At 38.0% G+C, this 12,682-nt stretch overlaps 1 protein-coding gene across 1 annotated transcript in view; it reads left to right on the top strand.

Annotated features, from left to right (window-relative positions):
* Positions 1-12,682, top strand: part of JAZF1 (JAZF zinc finger 1) — a 186,692-nt gene that overhangs the window by 92,682 nt on the left and 81,328 nt on the right. The window contains 1 exon segment of the mRNA XM_066319336.1: positions 10,461-10,533. Within this exon segment, the coding sequence (XP_066175433.1) occupies positions 10,461-10,533 (73 nt within the window).

Raw genomic sequence — 12,682 nt, 5'->3', positions numbered from 1 at the left:
AGTAGTAGCACAAAAGATAAGCTGCTTATAGTAATTCTAGTGACTTGCAGGAAAAATATGGTTTGTTTCCTTCTCATGCAATCCTCCTTTAAAACAGACCAAAAAATCCCTCAACCACTGTTTGCAGCGGAGGAAAGACACAGTATAAAACTGAGAGTAACAAGCTGTCCTTTCTCATTCCTGGTAAGGATTAAGAGGTTGAACTGGTAAAATATTGGCTGTGCTGCTTATAGCTGTTCATATTCGTGTTTCCAACCAAAATTGGAGGTGGCCTGTTTCCAGTGACACTTGGAAATTTAGTGCTGTGTTGATAGTCTGAAATGGAGATCCTCTGACATTGCAAATGAAATATGTGCCACTGCAGTTCAGTTGTGGTTTAGCTGGTCATGGAGTTGGGATATAATCATATTATTTTAACTCCTGGAGATCATTACTACTTTGGGAAATAAAACCCTCAAGCATCCACACTGTCAAGAGATATATATATATATATTTGGAAGTTTTATATAAAGTAATACTAGGTTTTATTCATTTTTGAATGTTTTGCCAGGTTTTCATTATTAAAACTAGATGAGAACAAGGGTTTGAGTAATATTAATATGAAGGCCAAACACAAACCTACAAATTTTAAATTTTCTTAGTAGGAAAACTAGCTGTTTTGAAATAACTGCTTCCTTTATGCTAAACTGTTATCCTAAAATATGGTCTTAAGTGTGCACTCACCTCACATTGAAAAAACAGAGCCTTGTGGTTTATGTAAAGATTGTTCTTCCACTACTAGTTACCAAGTTTTGCCCAGAAAAGGCTTCCCAATGGATTTGCCTAAATGACGCCTGGGTTCTCATAGAAACCCACAGAATTCAACCCTCAATCAATCAATTATCAACTCTAAAAATTTATTTCCATGTAATTTTTGGCAAAATGCTAAGGGCAGGATGAATGTTTCTCATTCTTCTTTTTTATTTGTCACTTCCAGATGTACTGTATAATGATGTGTATGACCTTAGAGAGGAGAGAAATGTGTGAATGCTGGAAATGGAGTGGTTTGACTGAATACCTAGAAATTCTGCAGGCAGGGCTGGGTCCAGTCCTTTTCCTCTACTCTCTGCCATCTGGCAGCATAGGGAATAGTATCCTTAGATCATGAATTAAGTTTTCTTTTAATTGATTTTGGGGACCTTCCCTGATCTGAGTGAATGCCTTTTTACAGTACACGAGTTTTTAAATCTCTCAGCCAAAAGAGACATCATAGTGTGGTGAGGAATAAAAATGCTCATTTAATTACTGTAATGGGATAATTTTAGAGATTACTAATGATATATGTTATGTCCTGTGTGCTTGGCTGTTAAGTGCAAATGGACCTTTTATTTACTCTCCAGTGGCATATCATGAGGTTATTTGACTTGAATTAAATGTTGTTAAGTTCTGTGAAAATGGCATTCTAATTTTTCTCTCTGTCAAGCTTCATTAAGTGTATTTGCACTTAGAAATTGCAAGCAAGATGTTAACATTCCAAATGCTTAGAAACTGAATATTTAAAAAGAAAAATTAAACAGCAGCAGTCTTGGAGGCTTTTTTTTCTTTCTCTAAGGGATCTTTCCAACACTGCTTATTTCCTGTTGATTTGATTCATGAATATTTTGCCTATCAAATAAATGCATTAATGATTGTACTTGGTTGCAGCAATAATTGTGTGTTTCAAATAAAAACTAATTAGCACAGTAAGTGGAAAAGCATCATGGCACGTGAAGTGTGCTTGCAATTCATTACATCTGAAAAATCACAAAGACGTCTTTTTGGCATTTGTTGCTTTTCAGCCAGTTACCAGCAATTATGTTCTGTTTGAATGGAAATTAAGTAGCTGATTTACAGCATCACTCTTTTTATGCTGAGGCATGAACTACTGAGACTGAGGGTGTCTTCAATCACGGCGCGCAATAATGTTTTCTGAAAGAGTTAGGGTTATACCCTCCTAGACAGCTCTCGGTCTTGTGGCTGCTGCTGGAGATTTGTTTGGGTTTTCATAGCAGGGGATGACTTAAATATGGGTTGATTTGGTGCCATTCTTTCTGCCAGAGGCAGCTGCAGACTGTGGATGCCAGCCTGTTCAGGTGTGCCAGAGGTCTGAGAGGGCCCTCGTGGACTGGGCTGTATCTCCAGTCAGCACCACTCTAAAGGGGACCAGGAAAGCCCACAGCTAGAATGTTTTATGCTACTCAGCCTCAGTTAATCCAAATTATGCTGGGGACAGAGAATTGCAAAGTTCTCCTAATTTCTGGTAAGAGAAAACTCTTCTTAAGGTAGTAGATTACCTGTAATAAGGATTTCAAGAGTAGCAAAGTAATACATGTTCAAATAAACAGATAAAAGCATGACTAAGTTGACCAAGTGTTTGGTTTGAGAACTTCAGTTCTTACTTGTGTGTTATTTGTATGTAATATATGGTACTGGAAAGTTATGCACACTCTCATTTTTCACTTTAATTGCCTGTTTGAAGACAGCATGACAGATCCAAAGGTTGCTTTCAGCAATTGTAGAGCACTGTGGTCACTGTCTATTGTGCAATAATTAACTTAATTGCAGAAATTAGAACATTTTAAAAAGATTCAGGGTCCTTGACTGGACTCCACAAATTCTTTCTCTTTTCTATTGTCCATATCTGAAATAACCTTTTCTTGCATATGATTATATCACTTTTTTTTTTTTTTTTCCCAATGAAAGATGTACTTCAGGTTTGCAAGTCTTTCTGTTTGCTTACTTGGCTATTTGGTTTTTAAATTAAAAATGGAAAATGTCAAGTGATGATCTCAATTGTGTTGCTGAAATACTTCTAGTGTAAATAATAGTGTAAATAAATTAATATATTTGAAGCTGTAATCAGAGCCCTGTTTGTCTGGACAAGATAAGGGGTGGCCATTATTTTTAAAAGTTCACAGTCTGAATTATATAGTGACAGCTTGCAAGGATGAAACAGGATTGCTCCAAAGCAGTGTTATATAAAAAGTTCTATTCTGCTGTAAGATCAAAGCACAGACTTGTTTCTGTGTAGGTCATCTGAAATATCATGTGTTATTTTATCACCCACCAAGATACTGTTTTCTCCTATGACAAAAGCCTGAGTTCTTGTATCCTGAAGATGTTGTGTTACAAAATGGAATTTCATTTGTGTTAGTCTGAGTTAGTGAAAGAATGCTGTTGGTTGTGCTGCTCTCAGAGATTTTCGTGCTTTAGTTTTCGACGATTTTCTGCTTTTGAACTTCTCTGACCCTCTTTTATGCTCCCTCTTGCAGTGATGTGCTCTGATTGCATCATAGAGGTTCTGCATTCGTTAAGACTCAGTGAAGCTAAAATGCTGGGAGTGCTGTCCCTGGGATCATGGTGTCTTTCCAATGAAAAGGCAGTTTTTACAAATTACCATTTTCCATGAGAACTCCACAAGGACTTCCTCACTTCCTTGGGAGGTGCACCAACATGAAGGGGCCAGTGTGTGCTAATCCAGGGTGTTAAGTCAGCAGCTGCTGCTTTGCCTTCCAGCTGCCTGTGTGTGCATTCCCAATTTATACTTGTTGGTTTTTTTTACTGAGGCAGCCTCCATTTAAATAAACTTTCTGTTTGACATTTCCTTTTGCTAACCACATGCTACGCATGTCTACATGCCTAATATGTAATTTGCAGTTATTAAGATTAATGATAACTTTTTTGTGCTTGAAGGCTTTAAGAGAAGTCCACAGTAGTTCAGCTTTTGGGCTGTGACTTTTGATGCTTTACCTTGTCTTTGGACTGCATTATTCTCCTGCTGTAATGCAGCAGTTGCTGTATGAGAAGTCCACAGGCCTCCTTTGAGCAGCACCAGAGTATCAGCCCAACAGAGCTGTACCCCAGCAGGCCAAAAATCCTGCAGTTTCATCACCTTCTTGTAATACTTATGTCACCTGTGTCTTTAAGGATTTCTTTTTTCATGGCTTCATGCATTTAAGTACAATTTGAAGGTGGAAATAAACCGTTTGCAGCTGAGAAATTTTTGCAACTCTGGGATAGACCAAGCAGGCAGAATTTTGTCCTGAAACATATTCTGGAGCCTCTAGCAGTCACCAAAACTGTGAAAGTTGACATAACTACAGTATTTTCTTGTTTGTACTTGGCTGAATGTAGCTTTCTTAGTCATCTTTTTAGAGAGCTAAGTCATCTATAAGAGATCGTTGTGGAAAAGTGAAAGTTCAGTATCTGATCTGTTTCATGCATTTTGGTAAATCCATATCTGTGGCTTTTAACACCTTAATCTTGGAAAGAACCTACATTTGTGCTTAAATAGTAAAGGTGTTCCTGAATTTTAGATTTAAAACTCTTGCAGAATCATATTTATTCTCCTGGGTTCTGTCTTTGAAGTGAAGAGTATAATCTCCTTTTTGAAGATGAGGACTTTTTTTTTATTAAAGATATAATTAAGGGTCAATGTTAATATGTCTGTGATTTTTTTTTTCTCTTTATTTATAAGAAGACATTAATAACAGTGCATTTGGAACTGATACTGTGATATATAATGGTTTCCTTGTAATGGAGGTTTTAGATGGGGAGCAGTTTCCAGTAACATTGAATTTATCTATTTCTGGCTTTTTAAGCTACGTCCACATAGGAACAATTGCAGACTTTTGAGGAAGCCAACAGAAATATTTGCCTTGGCATCATTAATGAAGCGAGCTAGTTTCAAGGGAAGTGTAGGTTTTAATTAACTAGCTGAGCTGACTTATATCAGCCAGTTTCAAGGCCAAGTGAAATAGAAGACAGGCACTCTGTGTACCTGCTGGTGGGCAAGCAGAACATGTGTATGGATGGTCTGGCAAAGCCAGGTTTGAGTCTGGGGAACCTCTGTGTTGGCAATTTACCCCAGTGTGATTTTGCACAGAAAAGATGAGATTATCATTAACATCTCCAAGTGACTTGGGAGAGACTTGTAAGTCCTTGGTCCTTGCAAATATGTGCTTTTATAAATCCTTCTAAAATCCTTTGCCGGGCTGTTATTTTCATTACATTAAAGGCATTTTGTTACTCTTTTAGAGATTAAACTGAAATGAAAATAAAACCAACCCTTGGGTTGGCAAGGGGAGTTTTTGCCTTTTTACTTTTCTTGTAAGTATTTGGTATAAAATCAATGTGACTTACAGAAGACTTATTTTTCAAACCTAAGTCTTTTTAAGATATGGACATCTCTAAACCCTTCCCTCCAAAAAGTAACATCTGCAATATCAGTGAATTGTTTTGTACTTCTCACCTCACCAGAGGCTTACTGGAGCTCACTGGGTGACCTTGTTTGTTAGGCTAAAATTTGTTCCCTAATAATCACCCCCACACTTAATTAGCATAGTACCCGCTATGACAAAGATGAATAAAAGGATAATTATCAGCCATGAAGAAGCTACTCGGGTTGTTGGTCTGTGAAATCTGTTGTAGGATTGTGTCTTCCAAAAATGTTTGACATCCAGTCACTGCATTTGTAAGTGAGCAGTGATTCTCCTTCTTCAGGCACCTGGACTTTGGTCAATCTTGACCTCGAACCTCTGGTTTTGTGAATTGGTGGCAGGGTGGGGTAAAAGCAGAACTGCCCAGTTCCTATTCAAGATGTTTAAGAGCAGTATAATTTTTACCACCTTTAGGTCATTATTTTTCTTCTGAGACTATCTTTACCACTTTGCTAGTGGTAGTGACCTTTCCTGGTCCGCGTAAGAAGAAAATTGTGGTTATAAAATAATGCCAATGGAATTTGTTAGCATTTTGTAAGGTGAAAAGTGATCTTTCACAGTGATTTAAAACCAGGGCTCTTATGAAAGTGAAGTTGCTTCTGATAACTTTCTTGTATCTTGTAGGGTAAAAACTTATTGCTGCATTATATACAATGAAGATGTGGAGTATATTTTTGTGCAGGAATATTAATGTAGAACCAAGTTATATAATTGAAGTCTTTGCTTATCCAGAATGTGAATGTCCTTGTTTATTATTCGCTCTCTTTAAAATACTTTGCCAGGTTAGGATTTTGCGGTGCTTTCAGGCTGCAAATTCTTTCTGCGTAGTGGGGTGATGTAGTAATCGTAGCATGCTTCAGTAGTCAGTGATTTATTTTGTTAGAACATACTCCACAGAAAATGCCTGGCTTTATGTGAACAGTTCAAAGATGGCTCAGTGCAATTTATAGTCTCCCAGCCTTAATTATATTCTCATGCTACTTGTCTAGTTGTCCAGTATGAAACAGGTGTGGATGTGAGAAATTGGAGAGGTCTAATCCTGCAGATGACTGAGTAATTCTTCTCTCTTGTGGATGTTAGCATCCACACTTAAGTCTTTTAAGTAGTGAGGTGCTGGGATGCAGAACAAAATTCTGGAGTGGTTTGTATAAGATGACAATTTTATTTTAATAACATTTCATTAAAAAAAAAAATCTAGCACCATAGTAAATGAGGAGGACGTAGTTAAAAAGGCTTACAGCATTACAGAAAATAATTCTTCCACTGTGGAATGAAATCAGTGGCACATAATGTTTATGAGAAGAGACAATGAAGGCAACTAATGTACAGCGGGTGGCAATTTGTTCTATGGGACATAAAGTGTTACTGCAAAACCAATGAAGTAGTGAGTCTTGGATAGCCTTTGTTAATCCAAGACATGAGCGTAACTAGTTGAAGTAGTGTTAATCAAGCAGTCCCTCAAGTTCTGGAGTCATATCTGTGTGTGTGCTGGATATTTTTCTTACAAGAAAAGGAACTCACATCAGCCCTAAGTTATATTGCTTAAATATTTTCAAGAAGAAATCTGCCATCTGTGAGTGTTTAATCCATTACAGGTGTCTGTTTGGAAACTTTGTAGGCTACTTTTGGCTGATTTGACCAGTCTATGTGAGTTTTAAGAAACATAGATTAAACATGTAGCATTATACATTAAAATACTACAGTCTTTTTGTGAGACTGACAACAAATTTTTGTCTCCCCTGCTCCTCTTTCCTGAGTCAGATTAACTTAGAGTGTTGGCTGATGCATAACATCCTGGTCAGTGAGGCAACACGTGTTCAAAGATATGCTTTGGGCAGCATGTGAGATATTAGAAAACATTGCTGGTGTTTGCATGAATGTGCCTAGACATGAGAAAAGCAGAGTGCTGAAAGTCTAGGCTCGAAGGTTCAGCATCAGGGAATACTGCTGCTTAATCTCACTGTAGTTGTACTTGCTTTTCCTTGAAAAAGAAAGAAAAAAAAAAGTGCTAATTACTGGGTTTTTTGGTATTAAGTCTGAGATAGTTGTGATTTTTTTGTAGTTTTTAACAATGTGTATTCACTCTGCTCAAAAGAGTGCTAACTAACATCAGGAATGTAAGCAGAGACTGCCTAAATTGGAAGTAAAATACAATAAAGGGGATGGAGGGATCAGGCTGGGGCAGAAGGGAAGACGGCAGTCCAGGGAATGAATTGCATCTACGTGCAGTCCTGTGGTACAAGTAGTTATAGACATGTCCGTGAAAGTTTTAACTTGTTCTTATGTTGGGACATTTTGAGAGGGGAGCAAAACAGTGAAAGCAGTAGAGAGTGATGGATGGCAGGGTATATAGGAAGAACTGGAGTTAGGAAGGGGCAGGAGAGAGAAAGGGCACTGCCTGAAGCTGGGCAGAGGAAGAGGGAATGGAGGCAGAAAGGAATGGACTGGTGACATTTTTAGACAGTGAGAAAAAGCTGGCAGTGGTGGGCCAGATGTGCATGTGCCGTGCAGGTTTTAGGTGGATGCAGAGGGGCTGCCAGTGTGCTCTTCATGCCCCTTGACTGGGGAAGGGCTGTGCCAGGGCCCCATGGCTGCTGCCACCTGTGGCACAGCTGGTCTGCTTTCTCCTCTTTTCTGCCCTTCTCTGAGGGCCTTGCTGTGGCCCCAGAACAAGTTGCTGTGGGATTTTTTTGTGTTATAGCTGAGGAAGAGAAGTAATACCCAGCAGTATTATGTGTAGTTCCTGCTGCAGTGCAGAAATGAACGCAGCATTCTCATGACTGACAACCCAGCATCTGGTTGCAAGAGGAATAATAATGTATCAAGCATTCTAAGTGCTAAATTCATACAAGTTTGGGGTTTTTTTAACCATGCTTGGATTATTTTGTGCAATTGGTATATAGAGCATATTTGACTTTAAAAATATGTGAAGTCCAGTACACGGAGGGGGAAGGGATAGAAAGAATCTGCGTTGTGTTCCTGTGTGTCAGGCAGCACCTACTGAGAGACAGGAGTCTGCTTTATTCAGGTGCCAGCAGGCAAATTGCTCTCTGCTGTGATAACACACTCCTACAAAAGTTATGGGGCTTTTGGTTTTTGTCTTCGTATTTTCGTCTTCAGCTGGTGTTATGGAGAGCTGCTGGCGAGCTGGGAAGGATGGGAGACTCTCCATTAGAGTCTTTCCTTGTCCTCTCCCACAGATAATGTGCAGCACTCTGATGTAAACCAGCCCCAATTTTGTCTCCTTCAGTCACAAAAACTGTTGTTTATAGGTGGAGGTTAATCCCATTTAAGAACTGGATTAGCAGAGACATAGTCATTTAACCACAGATGCCTGAACTTGGGTTGCAGCAGTTCTCAGATAGTCCTGGTTGGGATTAATGCCCTGCAGACATTCTGCATCGAGACAGTTTCATGGCAGACCACGCACCACTGAGGTGTAAATCTAAGAGAGCTCACCATGACAGTAGTTGTATGTTTGGCCTGCTAAATGATGGTGGGTTTTATAGAAACAAAGGCAAGTAAAAGGTTTTTGTATGTTGTGTCAACCTGACTTCCTCAGAGAGTTAGACAGCATGGGAGATCACTGATGCTTTGCTATCTTTGGTTAGCTTCATATGAGTGTGATGTGCTGGCAATTACTGCAGAATTTCCCCAGGCACCAGCAGAGCAAGATCTGTTCCTCTTAAGAACAAGAGGTTTGCTGATTGGATTGGTACTTCTACTTTTATCCCTCTTCAGTTAACTTTCTTAGAGTTATTTATCTCCTCAGGGATATATTGATAAAGGCATGTTAGCAAATCCTGCATTCTGAGCTGTGCAGGAGCAAGTGTAGAAAAAAGATTAGTATCAGTCTAAGCTTTGAGAGGCAGACAGGGGATTCCCTTCTCCTTGAATGAAGACATTATCTGCTTCAGCAGTGGCGTGACAAATGCACCCACCCTCAAGCACCGTCCCCATTCAATTCAGTTAAAAATCTTCCATAAGGCACGGCAGCAGAGACAGATTTCAAAACGATTGTGTCATGTTTTAAACCCCACAAAAGCCACCAAAAGTGACTGATCAAGTCGAACTAATGTGCTTATCAAGATAATGAGTTTTAAACATTAACAATGCTTAAAAGCTGTAGGAGGAAGCCAGAACAATCTAAAATATGTGATTTGCTTGGAGTGCCCCAAGCCCTCCCCTGCCCTCACCAAACACAAAGTAGATAGTTTTAGTTCTCAGAAATAAAAGATGGATAGCAGCAGTGCTGTGGGGAGCCATTTGGTAAATGCAGTTTTTATTCTTGATAGATAAAATGCAGAAGTTACACGGAGAATTGCCTTTCAAGCAATGCATAAAACATGCTGTTAATGACTGTGTAATAATCTGCACAGGCAGGCTAGTATGCACACTTTCCATTGGGAACTTTTGAAGACTATTTCTGCCCAGCTCCTAAAGGTGCCTATCAGCTATGCTGGGCAAAGTTGTATTTGAAACTTCAATATATCCCTGGGGTTTGGTATAAGAAAACTGTGTAAACTATGGACATACTCCCTTGGCTTTGGTTTCAGAAATTCAAACCAAAACTCCTTTGTAAGATGAAAGCACAACTTAAATGAAAAAATATGTTTTCAATCACTGTTTCCATTGTTCTTTGCAGTTGACAGAGAAAGTTCGCACTCAAGGGATTTTGGATGTGTTTTCTTCAGGGCATTTGGTAGGCAGTGCTCTACTTGGCAAGCATCTTGCTTCAAGAGCATTTTTCTCAGACTTATCTGATTCTGAGCTTCAGAAAATAGGCTGTGGAGAAGGGAGAGAACAAAACTAAGAGATGCAAAAGAAAAGTATTGAGGCCAAACAGAGGAGATCTAATCACTCTTGGAAGATCTCAAAATGTTAAAATAGCTACGTTAAAAAAGAAGCAAGCTTGAGCCATTTAACACTACAAATCATGGAAAGCGGTGAAAACTAATATTTATGAGAGGGATTGTGAAAGCTTGTGTGACAGTTGGAAATTACATCACTGTTGATGTTTCAAATTCTTGTGTAAAGTAATGCAATACTGTGTTTATGAATGAATGGGCAAGTGATTGAGCTGTGCTAAGTGTACTCCATGGATAAACTGGGTTGAGCTATTTTATATCTCTTGTGTGCACTTAGGTTACTCTGCATCATTCAGTCTCCAAATTTCAGTGTATATACAGAAAGCTCAATTCCGTGTATGTATTTTTTTTCCAGATACAGACCCACGTGTATTAGAGAAACAAGAACTTCAGCAGCCAACCTATGTTGCTCTAAGTTACATTAACAGGTATGTGTGGTCATTTTTCATGTATAACTCATCTTGGTTTGCACAATTATACCAAAATGGCATTCTTATGGATGTACTCTGTTTTGAATCATGGGATATGACATTATCATAACACCTGTTTGGGAAAAACAGTTGAATTAAAATTAAAATTTTTAACACTTTTGCATAGGGCACAAGCAGAACTTCAACTACACTGCTCAAATACTTAGGAATGAGGTTGTAGCTTTTTATGTTTTCACTAAATCTCTAAATGCCAAACAAGATAATTTTTCTTGGCTTAGTTTTCTATTTTATTGTACTTCACACAAGTGAGTAGAGAATGATTTCACTTTTGATTGAAAAAAAAAGTTCTATCTGATAATAGTTCAATATATAAGTGGATTTTTTACAGAACTTCAAAAGCTTTACAACCGCAATATATTTCTTTAAAAATCTTGCTTACCAGACCTGTATAAACTAAAATTTGAAAGCAATTAAGAAACTAAACTGCTTTAAAAGTACTTTTCTAAGTAATAGAGCCTCAGCTTTTCAGTTGTTGACTGATAGTGGTACTGAAACCTCTGGGGTACTCTAGCATGGATTATTGCTTTTTATACATAGAAGACCAGTTTCATTTTTTATTTTTGCTGTCTAGAGGATGAGATACAAACCCTGTAAGCCTGGAAGATTACCCAAGATTTAGTTCGGCATAGTCTGAGTTGATTCAAACTCTCATGAGTCATGACTCATGAGAATTTGAATCAACTCAGACTATGCCGAACTAAATCTTTCTTTTTAAATTTTTCTTTTTAATTTTAAAATTTAAAATTTAATTAAATTTTTCTTTTTAATTCTATTTCTTTTTAAAAATACAAAAAAGCAAAACAAAAGCAAAAACCAACAAACTTATAAAAACACAGAATCCACTGTTTGACTTTCTGTAATAAGCTGCAGCAAAAAAAGTGTCAGTGGGTGTGTGGGGAAAGAGTATTTTGAGGTGTGGAAGTAAGAAGTGGTGTTCACTTGGTGAAATGACTACATTTTCTCCACTTCATGAGACTATGATGATTAAGAATGGCCAGTATTGACATGATTTCCTACTTGGCAAGTAACTCTTGTTCTTCCTGGAGACAGTCCGACTCTTAAAACATATTTTGAAATTAGCCGTGACCCTTCTTAACACTTAGTTCTGCTGATCTCATTTAATGCATAAAACTTATTTTTTTCCAATATGTAGGCTTGGTATGCTGTTGTGCATGTTGGTATGTTTCCCTCTTTCCATCATATACTTGGGTGTTTTCTCTTTTTGCTTCTGTGGGTTTTTTTACTCAATGTGAGAGAGGGGAAAGGTTTTGTTTTTTTTTTAAATTAGGGAAAAGGTGTTTTAAAACCACATACTTGACCATGAGACTTGATTTAAGAAAGTGGGACTTGATTGTCAGTTTGGAATCAGACTACTTTTAAAGTAGTTTGAAAGTTATACCTCATCTAGATTTCATTATTTTGGTACCCTTTAAACAGAATTCTGTGTGACTGAGACAGTTTTAGTTGTTACACATCTTGTCCAAACTTTCTTACTCTGTCATTTCTGAAAAATAATTCTGGAAACTGAATTGTGTTGTTTGTATAGTAAAACTGAATCTGAATTGACTTGTGCTTGAACCAGCTGCTATTTAGTTGCTCTTTTAATTGTATTTTAATTTTTTCCAAAGTGCTAGTATCTTTCATTGAACCACCTGCTCCATGCAACTCAAGCTCTTGAGGGAGCAGTAATATCCATTACAGTACAAGACATGCCTTTCTATTTCCCACTACATATGCCAGAGCTGAGTTCTGCTTTGTTGTCTCAGGCTATGAACTCAGATTTTGTAGCCTAATACATGTCATAAACATGTTGCATACTGTTAGATATCAAACACCAGATACTGCTGCACTTTTTTTAAACCCATGCTTTTATGGCTTCCAAGTGGAACTGAACTTAGCTCAGTTCCTGCTGTGAGTTACAGACCTTAAAACAATCTTCCTCTGCTAGTTTGTATATTCAATATGTTCTGTGTGGGCCATACGGTCTCATGGAGCCTGGGAAAATAGGGACATCTGATTCTCAGGGACTGCCAAAATTGTATGATAAGATGGACACTAAATATATGTTGTAGTAGAAAGATTAAAT

This window comes from Sylvia atricapilla, chromosome 1, assembly GCF_009819655.1.
Source record: "Sylvia atricapilla isolate bSylAtr1 chromosome 1, bSylAtr1.pri, whole genome shotgun sequence".
Classification (NCBI taxonomy): domain Eukaryota; kingdom Metazoa; phylum Chordata; class Aves; order Passeriformes; family Sylviidae; genus Sylvia; species Sylvia atricapilla.
The sequence above is the reverse complement of the archived record's forward strand: the minus strand, read 5'-3'. Positions and strand labels throughout refer to the sequence as shown.